At 37.1% G+C, this 24,682-nt stretch overlaps 2 protein-coding genes across 2 annotated transcripts; one reads left to right on the forward strand and one right to left on the reverse strand.

The window, feature by feature from the left end:
- Window positions 1-367: 367 nt before the first annotated feature.
- Window positions 368-15,845, reverse strand: gdpd5a (glycerophosphodiester phosphodiesterase domain containing 5a). The gene is made up of 16 exons (XM_079447956.1): window positions 15,471-15,845; window positions 10,368-10,532; window positions 7,341-7,444; window positions 6,497-6,590; window positions 6,031-6,090; window positions 5,851-5,949; window positions 5,659-5,752; window positions 5,386-5,531; window positions 5,065-5,147; window positions 4,760-4,910; window positions 4,462-4,683; window positions 3,790-3,947; window positions 3,501-3,648; window positions 2,258-2,340; window positions 1,670-1,782; window positions 368-1,480 (listed from the first exon to the last, which is right to left on the reverse strand). Exons 2-16 carry the CDS (start codon window positions 10,482-10,484, stop codon window positions 1,347-1,349), a joined length of 1,806 nt encoding a protein of 601 aa, XP_079304082.1. The 5' UTR covers window positions 10,485-10,532; window positions 15,471-15,845; the 3' UTR covers window positions 368-1,346.
- A 2,995-nt stretch (window positions 15,846-18,840) lies between these two features.
- Window positions 18,841-24,088, forward strand: serpinh1a (serpin peptidase inhibitor, clade H (heat shock protein 47), member 1a). Its single transcript, XM_079449353.1, has 5 exons — window positions 18,841-20,263; window positions 22,059-22,649; window positions 22,723-22,821; window positions 22,918-23,150; window positions 23,225-24,088. Exons 2-5 carry the CDS (start codon window positions 22,073-22,075, stop codon window positions 23,525-23,527), a joined length of 1,212 nt encoding a protein of 403 aa, XP_079305479.1. The 5' UTR covers window positions 18,841-20,263; window positions 22,059-22,072; the 3' UTR covers window positions 23,528-24,088.
- Window positions 24,089-24,682: the final 594 nt, after the last annotated feature.

Below are 24,682 nucleotides of genomic sequence, written 5' to 3' on the forward strand. Positions count from 1 at the left end.
TTATTAGAGTCGCAGTGGTTTTGTGTCCATACAATGGAAGGCAAATGTGGGTCAGTGTTGTTTGGTTGCAAACATTTAAATAAAAAGTCTTCTTTTGTGTTCTGCAGAAGAAAGACTATGATACAGGCTTGAAATGACACAAGGTCAAGAAAATTATGAGTGAACTATCCCTTTAAGAAAAAGACAGCTTTAACCTAAAGTGGCGTCAGAACGAATAATATAATATATACATTTGCGTTATTTTTAGTTATATGTTTTGGTGCGTTGCACATTGGACCTACTAATCTGTAAACAATGTTTGTTATATCTCAAAGTTATTGGACCTTTTTCATGTAAACCCAGTAGAACAAATTTGTGCAAACCTGAAAATCCAGTTCAACCCAAAGCCATCATGAAAAACACACAACACAATTCAGATATTTATTTACAAAATAAATCGCTTAAAAGACATTGATACAGCAGTAAGAAAACTGATCTTTAGCTACAGCAATATATGAATCATCAGGAAGCAAATAAAGTTACAAAAATAAATACAAAATAAATAAATAATTTTCCTGTCAGCTTAACAGTTTACAGGAGATCCTGAACATTTATACTTCTGTATGATCTGAACATTAAACCTATTTATCATCTGTTATTTACATAAAGATCTTAAAAGATACAGTTCATCATTTACTCACCCTCAAGTTGTTCCACATCGGAGTACATTTCTTAATTCTGATTAAGACCGAACATTATATTTGAAATAATGCTTGTAACCAAACAGTTTTTGGCCACCATTGACTTCTGTAGTGGAAAAAAATAACAATGGTAGTTAAAAGTGCCTCAGAACTGTTTGCTTTCCCACATTCTTCAATCTTCTTTTGTGCTCAACAGAAATAAATGTAGCAAAGACTACTATAGTAGTCAATGGTGGCCAAGAACTGTTTAGTTACAAGCATTCTTCAAAATATCTTTCTATGTGTCATCAGAACAAATAAATGTACACAGATTTGGAACAACCTAAGGGTGAGTAAATGATGACAGCATTTTTATTATTGGGTGAACTGTTTCTTTAACAGTACGACAGTATCTGCTTTTCACTGCACATACTGCTACAGTAACTCAAATCCATTCTTAAATACAGGAAAACTAATCCATACATAAGGCATCAACACAGAACACTGAAGCAGTGACATAATAATATCAGAACCGTGTACAAACAAATCTGCTCCAATAACCATTCTCTTGTTCTCCGAGTCCCCCGAGTGTTTATAAATAAACAAAAATAGTAGAGAAACTCAGGCTAAAACAACAATAATAATAATAATAAGCTTGAGATCCTGTTCCTTCCTCCATAAATTGTTTCAAACCGGAAGTCCAGGTTTTACTTTAGTCACATGACTTGAGAGCATCATGGTGTCTTCACGGGCATACCTATCTAATCCATTCCCTGTATACACAGAAAGCTCATCTGTGCTTCCAACTCCATTGTTGATTTCTAAAGGATGGATAGAGCATGACATTTATTATTTTGAAATATAGGGGAAGGTCAGGAGATGGGATAAAACTCCTTCAAGGGGAGATGGGAAACTGCATTTACAAATGTCATCCATTTCATATATTTTTATTTCATTTATTCACTCTCCTTAATCTATAGGTTGGGGTAATAGGTAATGTAAGATCTCACCTGAGAAGATAAGTTTCTCCTTCATGATGTTGACGTCCCGACTCGGCCGGCGGACCACAGCGCTCAGCATGATCTGCTCAGGGTTGTAGCTACGCATGCCGCTCATCTTCCACCTGAAGAACAAATAACACACAGCTTTGGTGACTTCTGTAAGGAATGCAAATGTAAGATAAGTAATAGGAATACAGAACCAATCGTGGGAGGAGTGGACATGACAACAAATAAAACTACACACAGAGAAAAGACATACAACTAGGTTGCGAATACGACCCAAAACCAGCTCACAGCACATGCCAGCAAATGTCAGTTACCTGATCAGGTGATAACTGAGCGATTTCAGCATGTAGCGCAGGACAGATGCATGCAAAGACCGCAGGAAAGACAGAAATGAGATAAATTGCCAGACAGAAAAAAGCAGAGAGGTCGATTTAGTCGCTGAGTGCCAATCCAGCGAGCACACGCACTCTTATTTACAAACACTAAGCAAATTACAAATACACTGCAGTTCATGCATGTGTGAACGCAGAGCAGAAAAAAGTCATTAATCCTGTATTAAAAGGTAAATAAATTAATAAAATATTCACTTACTTTTGAAATATGAAGATGCAAATGACAATCGCTAAAGAGATGAGATCTGAGGTGATCCATATCAAGCTATATTCATCTGCACTCTACAAAACAACAAGAGCTGTTTTAGCAACATTCAGCCACTAGATGGATATAGAACTGTGTGAAAGCGCACCAGACATTGAAACAGAAATAAGAGACACAATTTGCATACTGTCTGTACTTTCTACAATATTACGTCATACTGTTTTTGTTTCTGAAACATTTTTGAATACAGATGTGTACGGAAGCCGTAAAGTGCCAAACAAAACAACAAATCGCAAAACGCAACACCAAATCTGAAAACACATTAACAAACCATAAAGCACAACAACAAATCCGGAAACAAAATAACAAATCAGAAAACACAACGAGAAGTCAGAAAACACAACGACAAGCCAGAAAACACAACGACAAATCCGGAAACAAAATAACAAATCAGAAAACACAACGACAAGTCAGAAAACACAATGACAATTCGGTCAAACCGGAAAAGGTAGGTCTTTTGTGTGACCGGGGTAGTTACTGCTGATTGGAAGGAACCCCTGTCAATCAAGATAAACAGGAAGTACTGTTCTGTAGCTAGCGGCACAGAATAACAAGAAGTAGCTGGCGTCAGTGTACACAAATATATAATGTATTATCCTTATTGTGGGTTCAAATTTGGTGTTTTGCATCTGCTCTGAAGGCATTCATGACATCGATTAATAGGGAATCGTTTTTTCGTCTGAATAAACCTGCATTCTTGAGGTGTCTTTCAATAGAGCGCAAGCTGATCTTAATATCATGATATGTTAGAAGCATATCTAGAATCACGCCATATGAATGTCCTTCTTGAAAGTAGTGCTGAACAAACTCCATTATTTTCTATGAAAAAACACACCTGACTGTTTATCTTGATTGACAGGGGTTCCGTCCAATCAGCAGTAACTACCCGGTCACACAAAAGACCTACCTTTTCCAGTTTGACCGAATTGTCGTTGTGTTTTCTGACTTGTCGTTGTGTTTTCTGATTTGTTATTTTGTTTCCGGATTTGTCGTTGTGTTTTCTGACTTGTCGTTGTGTTTTCTGATTTGTTATTTTGTTTCCGGATTTGTTGTTGTGCTTTATGGTTTGTTAATGTGTTTTCAGATTTGGTGTTGCGTTTTGCGATTTGTTGTTTTGTTTGGCACTTTACGGCTTCCGTAGATGTGCATGCTTTTTAAAAAACAAATAAACCAATACCATGATCCATATCGGATTAGGCACTTTCTTTAGGATGTGTGGAGCATCAGAGGAAACCGACTGCACTCCGCTGCACCACATGAGTGAATAAAGCCACGGTTCGTTCACTGGATACACATTCACACTCACATTACTGCCGGAAAAATGCCTGCTCACACAAACAAACGCATGCACGAGCACGTACACATTAAGCACAAAAATATACAAATGTTAAGGCTTATTAAAAATGACATTTTTTGAATTTCAACACAGACTGAGACTGGGAAATGTTTGTTTTGTGTGTGCGTACCTTATATCCTGAGATCTGGCTTGGCTGTAGTGAAGAGTCAATGTGCTGATCCCTCTGTCCTTTAACTGAGACACTGATAGTTTCTCATCTGACGTCTGCTGGAGGAGAGGAATCGCTGCCCGCACCTTATTTCTGTACCAGTCGGGTGTCCACATCACCTACACACACACACACACACACACACAAACATAATAAGAACAACAATCTTTAAAATGGTTTTAAAATAAGTAATATATTATTAGGTGTAATATTTAATTTAAATATTAAATATTTATTTTTATAATAATAACATTTACATATCGTGTTAAGCGCACAACCAGTTTAGACACACATCACTAATCTTAGAAAAAACAACCTGTTTACTACTAGCTTGAAAGTACACTTTTATAAATTAAAATGTGGCCAGTTGTATCCCAAGTAAAAGTGAAATAGTACCCTTACAAGTTTCTACTTTCTACATCTTTGTAGCGAAAAAAGGTTATTGATATTATAAAAGGTAAGAAACAGATGGTTCTTTAAAGAACCTTTGACTGAATGGAAAAAATGGTTCTTCTATGGCATCGCCATACAGTGTTTACTGTTTACAGTGTATTACAAGTTATACATTTTTTGAGGGGATGGACTGAACTACAACTGAGCTACAGGAACACATTGTGCGTTTGGTGCTCTCACCTGTTCTGGTTGAATACTGGATCTCTGTATCACTTTCAGAGCGTCGCTGACCCAGAGCTGATGTCGTGGGTGTTGGGGTGGAGGTCGCCGCAGATTGAAGATCACAGAGCGATTTGTTCGAGCAGCCAGACGTAGGAGCTCCGCCAGGCTACACACGGTCTGATTGGCTGTGCGGTTCCGGTCCCTCTCCGACATGAACTGAACTGTCCAGTATGGGTCATCCTGAGGGACAAAAAACAGATATCTTAGACACACAAGTATGACTTTATGTCAAAAAACAGGGGCTGTATTTAACTACCCTGAGGAACCAAAGTCCAGAATTGAGACTACGGATCTCTGTCCAGTTAAATAGCGAGGCGTCGTTGTTCTGACGGGCAGGAAACAGTTTGTCCACATCGGTGGTCCTGCGAAGTGTACGGTCCCTCATCAGGAAGGGCACTCCATCCAGACTGTGCACAGAGTCAAATCAAAGACAAAGTGAATTTACAGATCGATGAAATCATTTTCAACTAAATATTAACCGGAAAGGTCACTTAAAAGATTCTCTTAATTCTGACAAATCAACTTTTCAAGAATTTGTACAGGAAAAATCTGACTTAGTACCTGATGGCAACGTCAGCTTCCAGGGCGTTTACTTTGTGTTGCAAGGATTTGCTGAAGGACATAATTGTGTGTTCTGGAGCAAGCTGAGAAAAGAGAGAGAAAGAGAGAGAGAGAGAGAGAGATAGAGAGAGAGAGAGAGAGAGACAGAATTACAACCTTAACACTTCTTAGAACTCAAACCTGTTTGTTGCACTTCCTTTGTATCATAATCAGCTTAAAGTTTAAGCTCTCGTGTTTACAATAGACTACAGGAGCAACAATCCAGACAGCCAATCAGATTTTGGTGCTAATATTAGCGTTAGGCTAAAGAGTGGGTCTCACCATCGGAGCTCCGCGCCGACCGATGACAGCAGGACGAGGACCGAGCTTGGACCGGTCCATGATGCAGGGGGATGAGATGAAGAGAGGAACCAGATACAGAACCAGGAGAACACTCACATAAACCATCAGAGTTACAACCTGGAGTCCTGGACAAATACATAAAGAACAAACACAACAGAGATCAAGTTGGAGCCGGCTGTTATGTTACTGAGGCGTTGGTTGCGTCTTTGTCCTGATCTGACACACTTTCTACTCACATGACCTTAAACTCACTTGATCTTTCTCCTCGTACCACCTGACCGGCAACGACCCACCCCAACACCGTGACTGCAGCTAAGGCCCCGATGTGAAGGAATGGACCTGTGAACTAAACCAGCAGAGGTATAAAGACGCTCTCAAATATCATAGTATCATGTTTAACACAACAATACAGTACATAACCGTGAGCAGTAAGTAAGATGCAACCTGGAGAGAAATAATCACAATGTCCCACTCATCCTGCCAAAAATCATCAATGGACACAACTCCTGTGACGGTGGTGAGGAGAACTGCGAAAACTCCAATCTGTGGGAAATAAATAATTCAGTGTAATACCTCAGTCGGACGAATAAAGGACTTGAAGGATGAAAAGATTTACTGTCTCACCTTATGGAGCCAATACAAGTTAAGCTGCTGTCCCAGTGCAACATGACAAAGCGCAAGAACCTGGACGGGGAAAACACATTTGGTCGCTTACATACTGTTTCCACATGATTTCAGTGCTGATAGATTAAAGATTCGACAGATTTTAGAGCTATTGCTAAAATTTTGGGAAACTTTGTTAAATACCAAGGTACCAAGGTATTGAATGACTTGGAATATTTGGAAAACACTTTATTTTTAGTGCAAGAGTCATACTTTGTCAAACACTTTTGTTGTTTTATTGTCATTTTTTATACAGGTTATGTCAATAGATTTCCAATAACCAACATTGTGGTTACTTGAATGGACAAGTTTGGGAACTGAAATAATAAAATGACACTATCAAACAATGTTAATGCATCAATTAACAGGCCATTCAGTTTACACGGCTGATCTCTCTGTTTCACATGCCTGTGTAAAGAGCACTCACTATTAAAAATGCAGTGTAAGTAAATCCTGTGAGTGTTGTGGCGAGAATGGGGACAGTGCCATCCTTCCAAATGCCTGAACGGTTATATAACAACCTGCAAAAGATACAAAACCAACATGAGCTGCTCACACACACCGGAGCAAAAACCTCAGCAAAACAAATCTAGAAACATTAAACACAGCAGGAATTTTCTTCTTTTTTTAAATGAGTCATCGAGGATTATATAACTAAAGGTAAATTCACACCAAGGATAATAATGCTAATTTTTTTATTTAAGAAAACTATGAAAATAAATAAACACTTAAATATATCATTTAAATTATTGGTAAATATAAATAATTACATCATCATATTTCCTAAATATATATATATATATATATATATATATATATATATATATATATATATATATATATATTATGATAACATTTAATTTCATATTAACTATATTATAATAAATCAGCAGTTACTCAACAGTTATTGATTATTTGCGGAGATCTACCCCGATTTTTATTTTTGGCCACAAAATGTTTGTTTATGTTGTTGCCGCTGAAACCACCATAAACGTATATATATCTAAATCTTAATAAGCAAATAAATAAACTTCCGTTAATGTGGAAGCTAATATAGTTTACTTCATAGTTATTGTTCTTGGTGTGAACGGGTCTTAAATCCAGATCTTGCGCTTAAACTTCAGGAAAGTCACAAACATGTTCCAGCATTAAATGGGCAAGCAGCAGGTGGATTTGTGCCGAGGACACGCAGCGGGGTCTGGAATTAATGACCTTCTGAATTCATCATCAGAATAGCAGGTTCCCACACACCGTGACCGGGCTGAACTAACCAGTTGAACTCGTTGTAATCATTATGAGCTTGCCACCAGAAGTAAGACCAGATGAGGAGGAGAAGAAATGAACAGCAGAGGAGGATGAACCATGCACATTCCCACTGAAAAACAACAACAGGAAGTGATGTCAACACACGGAAAAATTTTGCTACACACAAAACAAGTTTTCAATCATTAGTTGGTGGGCTTGTATAATTAATATCAGACGGTTTCCATACTAGTTGGGATTTGTGTTCTTATTATATAATTTGTATTCAAATGTTACTTAGGTGAAATAACTTCCTTAAGTACCTAAAAATGTTCTGGCATTATGATAAAGTGTGCCAACCACTAATACGTTTAAGAACAATATGCCTACAATTTAATTAAATTCCTTAACCATGGAAACATCACCACCCTGCATTCCAACTAAATTGCTTGAGCAATAAAACACATGCAGCGCAGTGATAAGGAGAGAGAGAGAGAGGGATTGCCTGGCACAATGCATCGTTTCCTTGGAGATGCAGCGCTGTCGCTGTGGGAAATTGAGGGGCGGAGCTTTATTGTTCTATTAACAGAAGTTAAAGCTTGACGTAAAGAGCAGACTTTTCTCAGCTTGGCTTAAAGCGATTGTGTAAAAGATTGAAAATATACAATGTTATTGCAGTAATGTTGAAGTCTTGGAGAATTGGTTATTCATAAAAAGGGCAGAAAACTTTGGAAGGCAATACGAGGATGCTTAAAGGTGCAATAAGCGGATGCTTTGTGCTCCCAAAAGGCAAATGGACCATCTTATTAGAGACCAAATATATGATTTATGATGTTCAATTAGTCAAATATTCAATCATTTGAGTCATTGAAAAATCCATATTGACAGATCACAATGCTTTATACTACTTGCATCCAAGGTGGTTACGGCTGTGCATTTGGGACAGTGTTTAACTTTGACACCTTAACTTTCATGCACCTCCTAAGGATCCAAAATGGCAGCAGATAAACCAGCACATGACATTGCACATGTGTGAATGAAAAAAGTGGTGTGTCATAAAGAATGACACGCTCGCGATCATGCAAACCTGCGGCACAAAAGATTAAATTGACAAGTTTGACAACTCTCATGTTCAGTTACCAGACCAGATGGCTCGGTTCCCGCTGGCACCCTTGAAGAACCCCAAAAGACCGTTCACTTAGATTTTTGTTAAGGCAGAGGTTTATAAACCATGTCTAGAACAGCTTGGTTCAGACGTAGGGGGAAATTTGGATAACATGGGATATTATTCATTATTTCTGATTATTAAGTCTATTAGAAATTTCACCACAAACCAGCTGGAAGATGGTCATGTTAACCCTTATTGTTGAGCACCACCATCATACCATACACAGGAGGGAACCGACACGGCATTATGGAAAGCCCATCTGTCACTACATGGATGGTAATGATGCAGGTATTTATTAACAGGTGGATTAGAGGATGAGGATTCATTCTGTTTAGCATTAAACAATAACCCCATTCAGACTTACTCAAAGACTGACTCATGTCTTATTTGACATGGAACGTGACTGACTTGAGAATTATTTTATAGTTTTGTTCAATTATTCTGCGCATCTGACAGCTGCTGCTCCCTCAATCCTATCGTCTCCTCCAGACCTGCTCATGAGCACATCGGGCAGGACCCATCGTCATCACATGCTTATTATAAAGTGGGCGGGGTTAACAGTGGTGACACAGGTGAAGCTAACTAATCACATGGGTTCGGATGAGTAACAGGCTCAATGACAAGGTGTCCAAGCGATGGATGAACCAATGACGTGTGTGTGTGTGTTAACACTTAGAAGGACAATTACTGACAACTTGTGGGGAAACAAAACTCCATAAACTCAATTACAAGCTTCCGTCTAGACGTCTAGAACATGATCGGAATGAATTACCAACCCTATATTTTTTACTATACTTTATATATTATACAAATGTGAGTTGAAACAATAGTACATTACGTTCACTCTTAAAAATAAGGTGCTTAAATGGTTCTTCACAGCGATGCCATAAGAGAACCATTTTTGGTACAACAAAGAACCATCTGTTTCTTACTTTTTATAATCCAAATAACCTTTTTTCGCTACAAAGAACCTTTTTTGAAACAGAAAGGTTCATCGGATGTTAAGGGTTCTTTATGGAACCAAAAGGCTCTTCTATGGCATCAAAGAAGATTTGGAAGCACCTTTTTTAAGAGTGTTCCTGCCACATGACCACAAGGAAAAACAAACCTTGATATAAATATATTTTTGCATACAGGATATTTAGAAAAATGCTTTTGTTATCATATGGACAGTTTTATTTTGATACGGGATTATCATTCAACTTCTGTTGTTATTTGAGCCTGACACTCAATCAATATTACAGGACTTTAGGTAAAGCTGGGATAAGGCTTGATTTCCGATCTCCCGGCAGAACATTTGATCGCTCTGCTGCAATGGATGCTTGCTTAAAATAAGCCATTTCTGCTTGAGTAACTCCGTTAGTTAATATCGGTATCGTTCTGGTGTCACCGCACATTGAATGGACAAATCAAAAAAAAGAGAGACCTGACTATGCATCTCCACGTGTTGTCTACAGATTGAAACTGACCTAAAACACGTCCTCTGAGAATCTGAGAACCTGGCTTGAGTTTCTCGCTGTCTGATGGAGAGACAGTCAGACAGCACACGAGAAAAGGATTTCCTTCATTATACGTAACCATTTGGTTTTGCTGTCTCCACCAAGTCATGTGACCAAGACGTCAGAACCACCAAATCTTTGTTATAACCAGGATCTGTCATACAGGTGTCTGTCATTAATGACAACTGACAATATGTCCCGCCCCTTACATTCTGAAGAATTAAAATTAAATTGAAATTCTCAGGTTGTCGCATCCTGCCACATTATTAATGGCACAACACTTTTTGATAGTGATTGTATAGAAACGACTGTCTTTGTGCATTTGTCTGCTTGATACACAATTGCTTCTCCCACAATTGCTGTGCAGGAAATGATGATACCGCTGTTACCTTGGAGCTGTCGTCATGGGAGCGTTGGTAACGTTTCCAACGGCAGCCGTAGATCCCGGTCAGGCAGGATAAACACAGCTGTCTCTCATAGACCTGCAAGGGTTGGTGTTTCACCATAGTCAGGCCACAGCTGATCTTCAGACATCCCACTAACACACCACAAACCTGCAGGATGAAGAAGAGACATTTGGGTGGAAGAAACGAAACTGTGTGCAAGTAAACAATGAGATGATGCCATGTTTTTAACTTGACACTGTCAGTGTTAAAAGGTCAAAAAGTAATGGTGTACAATTTCATTCAAAATCACTGACCATTGCCACGGCCAAAAGAAATTCAACTTAGTATTTCAGTATTGTTTTCCATTACAAAATTGTTCAATCAAGATGTATTTACTTCAGAAGCAAAATTTTCTAAAAGATATTCAGTGTAGTATAATTAAAATAATGAATGAATAAATAAGTTTATTCAAATAAAGTGAATTTATTTAAAAAAAGAAAACCGATATATGTATGCAGACTCCAAGTAGTAAGAATTAAGTACTTAATGAATTAAGTACTTAATAAAGAGGTAAAACTTAATTTAACATTGCTTTGTGACCCCCTTAGCAGATATTATTTCTTGTTTCTTTTTTTAAACAAGACGACTTAATATCACAATATTTACCAAGGAAATTAATATGTTTTTTTTTATATTTGTACTAGAAAAATACCAAGTAAGACTTTTTTTTGCCATGTAAACCTCACTAAACTGCCACATTTATAGATGGTTTCAGCAGCAACACTATAAATAGACTCATCTTCCGGTAGACAGAAAACTGTTGAGTAGTTTTAATTTAATAAAATATTAATGTGAATGAATATAAACATGAATTGAATATAAAATAGTGTTATATTATATCACAATGTAGACCGGAAGCAAACTTCGGGCCAGTGCGTGCCCTCTATGAACCGGTATATTGCATATACTTCAAGCAAAAATGAAGAATAAACAGGTGAATTCATTAATGTTTAAATTAAAAGCATCTGTTTTTCATTTTTTTCTTAATGACTATCAAGGTGTGATCATAGTAAATGCGCTTGAACTCTAACAAACCCATAAGTGAACCAGTGACCCAATGTTAACCCAACGGATGCTCTAAAGATAAACAACATATTTCAATGACAGTAATTAAAACGGGCTGTCTGGAGACAGTCTTATCACCGTCCAAGCGGTGCCCACTCAGATGGACAGACTACCATAACCGGCACTCATTAGCATATCATTAGCATTCTAACAACCCTACTCACACACACACACACACACACACCAAAAAGCTACTACAAGAACCTTTCTGAGTCATTTCGTATCAAAGGGTTGACTACATCGGCCATTAGATATGTGCAACCTCACCGCTAGATGCCACTAAATTTCATACACTGGACCTTTAACTTATATACGAAAACCAAGAATAAAAAAAATTATTTCACCAGTACTTATCTTACGTACGAGATACATCTTCCACACTTTCTGATCACACACACCTCAGGTGTCAAACAGCTCACAGTGGTGCGACAGATTCAGAAGGAAAGATTCAGCTGGACCCGTTACATCTGATTTACTGTACTTTCCTTCAGCCGCTTCACAGAAATAGCCATGTGTGTGACAAGAGGCCATCAGAGGTTCTCTATGCAATGCCATTTACAATCTCCCGCAGGTTTAACATGACATACCTCCTTTGTCTACCTTCCTTGAAAGAAGCCATTATCTCTTTCAAACACGACTTCCTGATGAAAAAGCCCCCGTCTGGGCGAGTTAACACGCAATTCTGACTGTCTACCTCTCTTGCCAAAATGTGGACACACACAAACACACACCGCTTTACACTGATGCCATTGCGTATACAGTCATTTGTTAGATTGAAAATCATATTTGCATAAACTCGAAGTCAAATTCAAATCATGTTTATTCTACAACAGGACAGTAACTGGGCTAAATGTCATTTGAGTTTTGGGAAGCTGTGAAACCAAAACATTTACATATTATTTTGAAATTTGAATACAGGAATTGCGCTGATATGTTCACGACGGTGAAGCGTGATGTAAACAGGGTTTTTCAGGAGTGCTTGTACATGTATAGTTCATTTAAACATTTAAAATATTTCATCATTTATTCACTCTAACGTTTAGGCCTACAGGTATATGACTCTGTATTCTTTGAAACATAAAAAATGACATTTTGAGAAATGTCTCAGTGGTTTCGTGTCCGTACAACGCACGTAAATAGAGGCCAATGTTGTTTGGTTATCAACATTCTTCAAAATATCTTATTTTGTGTTCTGCAGAAGAAAGAAAGAAAGTCATTCAAGTTTGGAATGATATGAGGTCGTCCAAACATGAGGTCGACATGAGGCCAACTATAACAGTGGCAAACACACTTTTTTTCTCAGTTTATGTTAATGTGTGTTTGTATCCAACAGCTGTGTGTGTTTGTGTGTTTGTCAGCTGTGCTGGTGCGGGGGCTTCAGCCTATTTCCATGACACTGAGCTTTCCACCAGCTTTTTAGCCGCACAAAAACCTGCATTCTCCATCATCAGGAGGGTAAAACGAGTTCACTGCTCTAAACCCCATTCTACCGCAGGTTTGGTTTCAAAGTTTCTTCCCCTTCCATGCCTCGTCGGACATTCCCGACAGGTACGATCGCCAGCGACAGGAAGCCTCTTTTGTCTGCCTCATTTCCTGCAACGCTTCAGAACCCTTCCAAAATTGACCAGAGCCCCACATGCTTCAAATGACACTTCGCAGTTACTTCAAAAGAAGGGGAATGAATTGGATCAGTGCAAAAACTAACGATAAACAAAAGGTTTCACTGTGTTATGACAACATCAGCGGTTTCATTTTTACACCGCAAGTCATGTTAGTGGAACCACGTATGGTTGCCAGATTTGCAGCTGGAGTAGCAGTTTAAGATAAATCTAAATAATTGAAGAGAAGAAAAGACTACACCACAACTGTAATAATACAAATAATGATACTGATAACAAATAAGCATATGTTAATGATGAAACATTGACAGCAAATCAAAGTCACACATTTAAAATGTGAACCTGCAGCGTGCAAACTTTCCAAAATAAAAGTCCATTGACGTTTCTATCTTTGTCTTTAAAATGAGCATTCTTGGTGTAAAAGAGCTTTTACATTCTCTGACATATTGCATTTGGTGTCAAATTTATCCAAAAGCAAAAGCAGTTGGATTTGTAACAGCTAACTGAATCACCAAATCTAAAAAACTTCTTTCAGGTACTTCAGTGCATCATCGTGTGCACAAACATACTCATTGTTTGATCCTGATGAGATTTACAGAGAACTGATGGCAGATGTCCAGGTCAGACGTATTGCCAAAAGACGTTGAAAGATGGGCCGGTAAAGGGTCTACCGGCCTAAAAAACTAAACAAATCTCCAAATAAAGAAAGAGTTATTTTTGCGTGGAATATTACATAAAATAAATGTCAAGCTCGTAAAATGCCAATTAACCAAACTTCATTCGCTAACCTTCAATTATAATAAAGTCCACAAAGTGAGACGGAACTCTCATTAACTTCGGCAGACATGAAATGAGATTTTAAAAAATGAACAGTCTTTCTATTCCCGGACTCATGCATGATTGAAATAGTCTTAAAATAAAAAGACAGTCAATCACAATTAATGATCAGACTGTGTGAAACAGAAACGACATTATGAAGAAGGAGCGAACTCCATAAAAAACAGCTTTGGGAAGTTTCTGTGGGAAATCATCCAGCAGGTTTGGTGGAGCCATCAAGAAGGGTTTGGTTTCCCGGGAACAGAACAAGTCCATTGTGTTGCATCTTCATTGGTGGGCTCTCTGTGGATCTTTCCAGATCATTGTGAACCTTGTTTATGTCTAAACTCTTTCTTTTCAAACACTGCTTTTGTTCAGACACCTTCCAGGGCTAATCTACCTGCTCTGATAAAACAGTGGATATTAAACATGGCACATAATGACTGTATCTGACGTCATATCGCGAGTGAAATGTGATATTTTGGAGAAAACAGAAGACTGTGTTTATTCCTCAGAATTACTAAATAAGGGTGAATTCAGACTAAAAATGTCTCGCTGTGATCAAGTCCATAGTCAGAACTTTTAAGTCAACAACACGCTGTCATCTGGTTGTGCACAACATTTCTAATTCGCCTGCTGTGAGTCTTCTCGGAACTGGAGATTCCCTAAGGAGTGGTCTACAGAACTTCCCAAACAACAAACTATAGAGAAAGTTTACTCTGCTTTCAGGATTTCGGCCGCACTGTTAATACTGCTAGCAAAAACCTGTCAGGATATTTTAGACTAACTGCTTTTTGACAACATCCAAAATTATTATCGCCACTTTTACTTTTGTGTACTTTAAAACTTTTTGTGTTTGGCTGAATTTAGCATGCTTGCGAATGCATGAAATCAAGGGCTAGGAAAACTTTTCAAGTAAGCCAAGCCAAATAACCACACTTACAAGTTATAATAACATCTGACAAACTGTAAGCAAACCGTACAGAGTATAAATAAAACTACAAAAACATTCAGCTATATCATATTCAACAGCAACACACAGCCTAATACATTTTAAGAGATACCTGATAGGGTTAAACTTCTGTTTCAAGAAAGAAAAAACATATTAAAATTAACAATTTTACCTTCGTCTCACTATTTTAACAATAGTTTAACAATTATATTTGTACTTAAACTACACGCACTGTAATCAGTACAACAAAAATATACACTTTACTATAATAAAACTTTTCATTGCTATAATGGAAAAAAATATGCATTTCCTAAGGGAAAATGCAAATAAACCGTTGGTACAGCAACATGACAATGCATTTTTTAGTAGCACTGATATTTTATAAGGTATATTTTGAAGTAAAAGTATACATGGTACGCATTCAGTATAATAGGATTGTACCTTGTATAACTGTACCATCTGATGCCCTCACTGTACATTATTGCACAATATAAAGTGTTTTTCAATCAATTCAACTTTGTTACTTCTTTTACGTATTACACGACATAAATGTCTCGTCTATATTTAGTTTTATGATTAAGCATTCAGACTCACCTTCTCCCTGGCACAGGTATCTCACTTCTTGCGCGCGCGCGTGTACTTTATCTCGCGTTTCTTCATTCAAAGCACTTGAACAAACTCGATTCAAGTAGTATATCAATGTAAATAAGACTACAATTAACTCGTCGTCGGAGTACAGCACTCACGAATATATCACTGAGCTCATCGCGTTCAAATCCGTCATAATCTCTCGCAAAAGGGTTTAACTAAACGGAGACAATATGTGATGGCTGTGTGTTTGCAGGACCGCGATCCAGCGAGGACATTGGGCACAGAGTAAATCCATCCGATTGCTCTTGGGAGGAGCCACGTGTCTCTACATCTCCACCTCTTCCTCCTCTTCAGAAAGTTACCAACGCGACATGTGGAGGTTTATTAATAGTTTGATACATGTTTTATCCCGTAAAGGTTTGTAATTCTATAGTGGTTTTTTTTGTATTTTCTTGTTTATTTTGTATTTACCTTTTATGGATTTTATTTAAAAAAAGGAACATACCGTAAACATAGTCCTGACTAAAGGTTGTCAGTTCGCTATTGACGGTAAAAGTCCCACATAAACAGTAGTGGTCCGGCAGCTGGACGTCAGAAAAATACCGTCGAAAACCGTCAAGTAAATGTTTATCATGTTATGTTACACACTTGTAAATTAAATAATGTATTTAAAAAAAATGTAAAAACTGTTTTGGTGGCACACAGTGTTTTTGTGGTTACAGAACAGAATACTACAGTATACTTGAACAAAATGTAGAAAATACACGATTAACTAAAGTTTATTTTGGTAAACTGTGGTGTACAAAAGTTTTTTTCATGTGGGTACGGTATATATATATATATATATATATATATATATATATATATATATACACACATGTATATTTACAAAACATAATACATAACATAATACATTGTGTGTATATATATATATATATATATATATATATATATATATATATATATATATATATACTGTATGTTCACCGGCACACACAGTGTAATTAATCTATATTTACAAAACATAATACATAACATAATACTTCATATATATATATATATATATACACATGTATATTTACAAAACATAATACAGTGTGTGTGTATATATATATATATATATATATATATATATATATATATATATATATATATACATACTTTATGTTCACCGGCACACACAGTGTTATTAATCTATATTTACAAAACATAATACATAACATAATACTTCATATATATATATATATATATATATATATATATATATATATATATATATATATATATATATATACATACATACTGTATGTCAAAACAACACTGTTATTGATAAACAGAGTTGATAAACCTTTTCACTGCAAATGTTTTTTTTACCTGTATTCAAATTCATGAAGTTACAGTCTGCTAACTCCTTATTGGTTAAAAATTGTCATGGATTATTTGTGTCATTGACAAATGAATACATATGTGTTATTTACATTCATCCTTATATGAAAAGAAATCATGTCTTGAAATTTGAGGAGGACAAATGGTTTTCACGCAGACTTTATATTGAACACTTTCAACACAATTCTAGTACACTTTTGTTTGGGTCGCATCTAGTAACTGGACAGATGGACTGGTTTATGAGATGTCCACCACTGTCAGGGACAGTGGTTGATAATCCAGACTGCAGGCAGAGGGCCAGACACACCACACACTGCTTCTATTCCCGGATGATAGTGCAAGATTAGCCTCTGTCCTGTGCCAAACTTGCATCACACCCTTCTAATCTTCATCAAAATGAAGTGAAGTTGTCCTTCAGATGCATTGCTTTGTGCTTGTGTTTAATACAGTGAGTATGTCATAGCAGTAGGACACACCTGTATATTTAATTATATGTGTTTATTAAAAATAAACAGTTGAGTTGTGGAGAATGACAACACTATTCTTTCTGTAATGAGCACATCGAATATTGCATGATTATTTAAATGAAAGATATTTTGGAAAAACAAAATATTTATTGTAAAAATATTTAAATAGAAATATATACAAAAGAAAAAAATTCTAAGTGCATGTTTAATCTGTCCAAAGTTTCAGTAAAGAACACAATTTTTCAGCTTTATGTGTGAGACGAGCGGCCTCTAGTGGCCAAATGTAGAACAAATAATGAAAGGTGTATTTTTCAAGTGTGTCCACAAGTGGACGCCCTCATCACACACTCTTGCATTGTTTTCAAAGCTCAGCCATTTTTATATCTGTCAGTTCTAGTAGGCTAGGAGATACATATATATATATATATATATATATATATATATATATATATATATATATATATATATATATATATATATATGTATATATAATTTTCAATATAACTTTTTCTTTACATTAAAATAAAATAAATATAGCTGTCAAAAAAAGTTTGGCTTCCGATTCTAAGTTTTTGAGTTGTTTTAAACTTATTAAGTTAGTCTGAACAGTCTTGCCTAAGAAGGGACCACATGACATTCCCGCACTCGGAGGAGGAACCTCGCTGTGGCTACGTGCCTTCCTACTCCTCTCCTATGGGAGAAACTACTCAAATTAAAATATATTCCAGACAATTTAGGAAGCACTAAACCTTTATGTACATATCTTTCTTTATTAGAGCGAGCAGCCATGACTATCTGCTCGATTTGCTTTGCATCAACAAAGTAAGAGACAACACGTGTTAAAAAGAAAAATTCCTTTGCTGTCAGTGTAAAGGAACAGCATACAATGGTTGGGCAGGTCTCCACTGTTTTGATCCTGTGATAAAGCTTACAGGGGCAGCACAGACCTACATTATTCATAGACCACAGAACAACTAAAGACTATTTCACACTGATTCAACAAACGCCAACAAATGCATTCATTTTACATCAAAATGTATGCGTTTATTTGCATTTGTTGGATCAGGGTGATTTAAACTCTTAATATCCAACCTGGAAGACTGATTCAATACAAAACAGAACACAAATGTAATATCATGTTTAAAATAAGTCTGTTTTTCATTCATTTTTATAGTCATTGTGATGATTTGACCCCTAGAAATGGTTATTTATAGATGTCTGTAAACAGGAGAGGATGGAGGGCTACAGGAAGAGCATCCTGTCTTTTTTCAGCCTCATTATGTACACACACGTCTTCTACATTTTTACAGTCAAATGTCAGTTCCATGAAAAGAGTTTTTTATTGATTTTCAATAGCACACCTCTCCCTCAAAATGTATATGAATAGCACAAACCGTGTGGGATTTGAAAGTTTAATAATAAATACAGTTCAGTAAGGAATCAGTTTAACGTGGTGTCCAGACATGTGGTTGTGTCGTATTAGCGCTAAAATAACTCAAAAGTCACTTTCTCTTTTGTTTGTGTTGTTATTGACTGACGGTCTGTCTGGGAGAAACGCGAGTTGGGGATCAAGCAGGGCAACTAAAGTGTAAGACACCTTAAGCAACGCATCAGAAAGAAACAGTAAATAATGACTCAACACAACATTCTTTTAGCATTCTGCCGGCTGAGGAATGTCATTGTTATAAGCTGTGATTTCACTCATGTTTATACATTGGCCGAGGTGTGAGCTTTCAAACACATTCTGTACAGGTTTTTGTCTTTAACTGTTTGTGTCCTTATCTGGTATTGCAGCCACACCAAAGCATAATTCAGCAGACGACGCATTTAATGATTGTAAACAGGTTCAAATTTCGATTTAAAGGTTTAATATAATTTCCATTTAAGTGAGTTGAAATTACTTGGACAGCAAATACATTTTACTTAAAATGGACAGCATCTAATCTTTAAGTGTCTAAGTTTTCAGAAAATACATATAGGCCTAATCTTTCTTAGTCTTGCACTAGTCTTAAAAGTTTTTTAAGCCATTTTAACTTAAATAAGATTAAACTGGATCATAATATAAAGTAGAATTTTTAAGTAAGTACAAAATGCAATTTATTTTTACAATTTAATGCCTTTTTAGGCACAGTGCCCTTACAAAGAGAATAACTAAATTGTTTTCATTGTTTTTCCTTGACCAAATTTACATTAAACAAAATGGGACTTTTTCACCAGAGAAATAGACCTAAATGGTACAGTTTGTGTCTTCTGTTGAGTGTTTAGAAGCGATCTCATGATTTTGTAATGCAGTACAGTTTCCAAGTGATTTTTTTATTCCTCTACATGTTTCACTCAAAGGAAAAGAGAGACACATTGCCTGTTCTGTTTTGTCTGCTGTCTGACTGCGGGCCCAGACAAGAAGAGAGAGACAGAGGCAGATATGAAGTGGGGGGTGTCCGGAACTTCTCATCCAGACAAAACATGCAATTTTATACTTGTTTTATTATATCTTGTTAAATACAATTCAGAACATAGAATATATGTAGATAAATCTCTTCCCATATATACTCTCTGCCTATTAAATCTAAATAACATAACATCGACTTTTATACCAAATTACGTTTAGTTCTTGACCAGGACATTAGATAAAAAATCGTGTCATGTAACGTCTACTCTCCTAAATAATATACGTAATATTTGTATTGACCTTTTCTTACATGAAAACACTGTGCCATTGTGTACGTGTGAGCAGAAATGGGGTCAATCCCTGCTGACTTTAGGACCTGGAGGAGAGTCCAGTTTCAGCAGCGGTAACTCGATCTTGGGGAGGTCTCAAACAAAACGGACTCTTTATAATACTCCTTTCCCAACTTCCAGAAGTTTCTTTTCCAGCTTATAAAGTCTACAGGAAGGATTCGTTGTCGGGGAAGCCGGCAGATCAGGTTTTGGGAGCTGTGAGAGGTGAGTTACAGATGTGAGATCATTTGTATTCTGAATTCTCTTGCAGCACCAGTGAGCCATATAGTGAATCAAAGGGGATTTAAATCTTATTATATGTGCCAGAAAATGCAAACGTGCAGTTTTTTTAACCTGTATTTTTTACGAGACTTTGCAACTTTAATAACTTTTACTTAAAGCTTAAATAGTATACATGAAAAGCTTTTCTGACAAAACGCGCATCAGCTTTCTATTGTGTGACGATTCTTACAGGTCTTTTTCTTTATTTTGCAAAACAGTAAAAGTTCACTCTGATTTTGCTCCTTTGACTCGCCCTGTTAATGGCTGTCCATGCATGGTTTAACAGGTCATTCAAAGAGCGGGTGAGGGGTACAATGCATTTTTGGGCTGTGTTTTATTTGCCGTCCAGTGGCAGATGGGTGGGGGAAAATGGCTGAAGTTGAGATCTTCCCACACTCATGTTAGAACTTCCTGCCATCCTGGCAGTGCTGACTGGCTGTTAGTTATCCCACATAAGACATGCAGCTGCATATGGCATTCCTTCATGCAAAGATATCCAGCGTGACTTTCTGAATGTCTTTATTTAAAAATCAACCCATATCACAGACGGTGTGTTTTTAATCTTTTAAATATTTATCTTAAGCATCAAATGGAGAGCGAGTGAATTGAAATTTTGCTTAAAGGGACAGTTCAAAAACTAAAAAGTTGTCTTCATTTACCTTAAGTTCAATTTTGTATTAATGTCTTTGTTCTGATGAACACACAGAAAGATATTTGGAAGAATGATTGTTAGCAGTTCTTGGTCCCCATTGACTACCATATTAGGAAACAGTGCATATTATATAAATGTCTCTGGGCTGTTGAATACAAAAGAAGATATTTAGAAGAATGTAGGAAAGCAAACAGTTCTGAGGCACTTTGACTATACCGCTGTATTTTTTCCTACTATGTTAGTCAATGGTGGCCAAGAATTGTTTGGTTACAAGCATTCTTCCAAATAAACAAATACATGTATACAGATCTGGAACAACTCAAGGATGAGTAAATCGTGAAATAATTGTTTTAACTGTCCCTTTTAATCTCATGCACCTCAGATATTTCTGCTGAAAAACCCCCAGAAATCTCACAAAAGTCTCCTTTGAAGTTTCACAAGAGATCTCAACAATGTTACAAACTGAGCACAGATTTGCCAAGTCTATTATCAAAAGTCAATATAATTGAAGATCTCAATATGGACTCAAATATTCATCATCAAATTTACACAAATCTTGATTATTTTACCTCAACATTCATCTTACATCTCCATACTCTTAATGGATTTTAACAATTGTCCAATTTGTTTCCATTTTCATTGTTTCAAAACAATTTCAGAAGAAACATCTGAGACTAAATTGATACTTGAAACATACCTGTCAAATCTCCTAAACTATCAAAGAGCAATACTATTTTCTTCTGCGAAATCTTGTTTTTTAACAACATATACAGGTATGCAAAATATATTGCTCCCCTTTTGGCAAAATGTATTATTGTATATAAGAGTAATAATGAGGGGTAAGAAGGTTACAACTGTGCACGTGGCACTTATGTAACATTTTTTCCCTACATGTTGGCTGGACTTGTTCTTTTAGAATAGCAGACTGTTCATTAAAGGCCTCTGGGATGTATCTTGGCACAGCTCAGTTATGTGATGGTCAAGATTTAAAGACACGCAGCTCTTCACAGATGAAATGATCTTGTGCAAGCTCGTCTTTGAAAATCTGATTATAATGATTTTCTCTATTATCATAATCCACCACAGGCTATAAAAATACCATGTTGCTGTCAAAGGTGGTTCTTCTGTGCCTACTGGGCACCGTCAGTGCGGACAAGACCCTCAGCAGCCATGCCACCACTTTGGCCGACAACAGCGCCACTTTGGCATTCAACCTGTATCACAACATGGCAAAAGAGAAGGACATGGAGAACATCCTGATCTCCCCCGTGGTGGTGGCCACCTCATTGGGTCTAGTAGCTCTTGGAGCAAAATCGAACACCGCCTCCCAGGTAAAGACCCTTCTGAGCGCGACTAATGTGAAAGATGAGCAGCTGCACTCCGGACTCTCCGAGCTTCTCTCTGAGGTCAGTAATTCAACAGTGCGGAACGTCACCTGGAAGATCAGCAATCGTCTGTACGGGCCCAGCTCCGTCAGCTTTGTGGATCACTTTCTGAAGAGCAGCAAGAAGCATTACAAATACGACCACTCCAAAATAAACTTCAGAGACAAGCGTAGCGCGGTGAAGGCCATCAACGATTGGGCATCGAAGTCCACGGACGGCAAACTGCCCGAGGTGACAAAAGATGTGGAGAAAACAGATGGAGCCATGATCATCAATGCTATGTTCTACAAACGTAAGTCTTCGCCTCTTTTATGATTCAACAATGTGAAAGATGTTTTTGAAATAACGTGTGGTTCTCTCTCCAGCACACTGGGATCAGCAGTTCCATCACAAAATGGTGGATAATCGCGGTTTTCTGATGCATCGTTCTTACACTGTCTCTGTACCCATGATGCACCGCACAGGTGAGGAAGTGAAACAGTACTGTGATGGTTAAACATCCTAGCTGCTGACATGTCTACTTCAAATTTAAACTAACTTTAGACGGTTTGGTCTTTCAGGCGTTTATGGATATTATGACGACACAACCAACAAACTTACAGTTTTGGAAATGCCGTTGGCCCATAAGATGTCGTCTGTGGTATTCATCATGCCGTACCAAGTAGAGTCTTTGGAGAGGGTGGAGAAACTGCTTACACGCAAACAGCTGGACACTTGGATGGGCAAACTGGAACAAAGGGGCGTTGCCGTGTCCCTTCCCAAGGTCAGCATGGAGGTCAGCCACAACCTGCAGGTAAGAGCGAAGTTTGAACTTTAAATGTTTGGAAGCTCATTACAAAATGACTTATGAACTTTGCTGTCTTGCAGAAACATCTTGCAGATCTGGGTCTTACTGAAGCTGTAGATAAGGCCAAAGCTGATTTGTCTAACATCTCAGGAAAGAAAGACCTCTACCTGTCCAATGTGTTCCACGCCTCTGCCATGGAGTGGGACACGGAAGGAAACCCACCCGACCACAGCGTCTATGGCACAGACAAGCTCAAGGACCCCAAGCTATTCTACGTCGACCATCCCTTTATCTTCCTAGTGAAGGACAACAAGACAAACTCCATTCTGTTCATTGGCAGAATGATGCGGCCCAAGGGTGATAAAATGAGAGATGAATTGTAATGCAGGGTCTAATTTAAACGTGTGTATGTGGACAAATTTGTATATGGGTGTGTTAGCATTTAAGGGGAGGGGGGAGTGAAAGTTACATTTGGGGACGACCGTATAAGTGCACATTCTGTTATGTTAACGTCGTGTTTTGTCATATGTTTTCTGTCAGAGACAATGCAAATGTTCTCCACAAAGTCACAAATAATGCACACGCTTACCTGAGGTTTGGGATGCATTCTTAGAAGGACAGTATGCTTATATTAAGTATGTTCTCAATAAGTGTACTTTAATTTCACACGAACAGCATTCTCCTCAGGGGTTTATCTTTATCGATGTGTATTGATTACTCGTTGAACACATATTTTGGCAGCTGTTAGACGTTGTGCCATACTGATACATTCCCCTCAGAATTGCACATGGGTCTGCAGTGAATACCGTGTATGCACTAGACAGCATGTGACATGAGACCACATCTGCACACGGCTTCTCACCGAACATGTTTCTCACTGTACCAAAAATATGGCTGTCAGTTTGGGTTGTTTCTCCTTTTTCAATAAAATCAGCATTTTAAGGAAAGTTGTGTTTTATTTTGTGTACTTTGCAAAATTACATAAGCAAAGCAGCTTGTCAATAAATACACATTAGTAGAAACGGTTGAGACGAAAGGAAAAAGCAGTACAGACATAAGAAAAAATTTATAGAAAGGAAAATTACTAAATCTAGAATAAATACATGGTGGCATTATAATCAAAGTAACATCTGCTATATGTCAAGATTTTAAAAAGTACACTACTATTTCTGCCATACTGTATATTTCACGCATCCTACATTACAAGTATAAAAATGTTTATACCTAAATGTCCTATAGTAAAAAACTGACATTTTTATAGTATACAAAAGAACACACAATACACCAAACTTCGCCATCTATTTTTGTAACAAAGGGCTCAAAATAATATTACCAGCCATTTTTAAAAACCATTTTAACTTTAAGTGTATTCTACATGTTACATTTTTAAATAGAATTTTCATAAATACGGGTTGTAACTTCAACAACTGCATTAACTCACCTACTGTACTGCAACTTTAATAGCTAATGTCTATAATTTATGCACACTTAAGTCACCTGCACTATTGTTTAGTATAAATTATTATCTGTTCATAGCC

Source organism: Barbatula barbatula (assembly GCF_947034865.1).
Source record: "Barbatula barbatula genome assembly, chromosome: 24".
NCBI lineage: Eukaryota > Metazoa > Chordata > Actinopteri > Cypriniformes > Nemacheilidae > Barbatula > Barbatula barbatula.

Excerpts from the sequence above, each read along its gene's own strand:
- gdpd5a (XM_079447956.1), bottom strand. The coding sequence starts at position 10,484 with ATGGTGAAACACCAACCCTTGCAGGTCTATGAGAGACAGCTGTGTTTA. Across the intron at positions 4,911-5,064 it reads GAAGCTGACGTTGCCATCAG|TCTGGATGGAGTGCCCTTCC; the intron begins GTACTAAGTCAG and ends CTCTGTGCACAG. Across the intron at positions 3,649-3,789 it reads GCCAGATCTCAGGATATAAG|GCATTTTTCCGGCAGTAATG; the intron begins GTACGCACACAC and ends TTGTGTGAGCAG.
- serpinh1a (XM_079449353.1), top strand. The coding sequence starts at position 22,073 with ATGTTGCTGTCAAAGGTGGTTCTTCTGTGCCTACTGGGCACCGTCAGT. Across the intron at positions 22,650-22,722 it reads CAATGCTATGTTCTACAAAC|CACACTGGGATCAGCAGTTC; the intron begins GTAAGTCTTCGC and ends TTCTCTCTCCAG. Across the intron at positions 23,151-23,224 it reads AGGTCAGCCACAACCTGCAG|AAACATCTTGCAGATCTGGG; the intron begins GTAAGAGCGAAG and ends GCTGTCTTGCAG.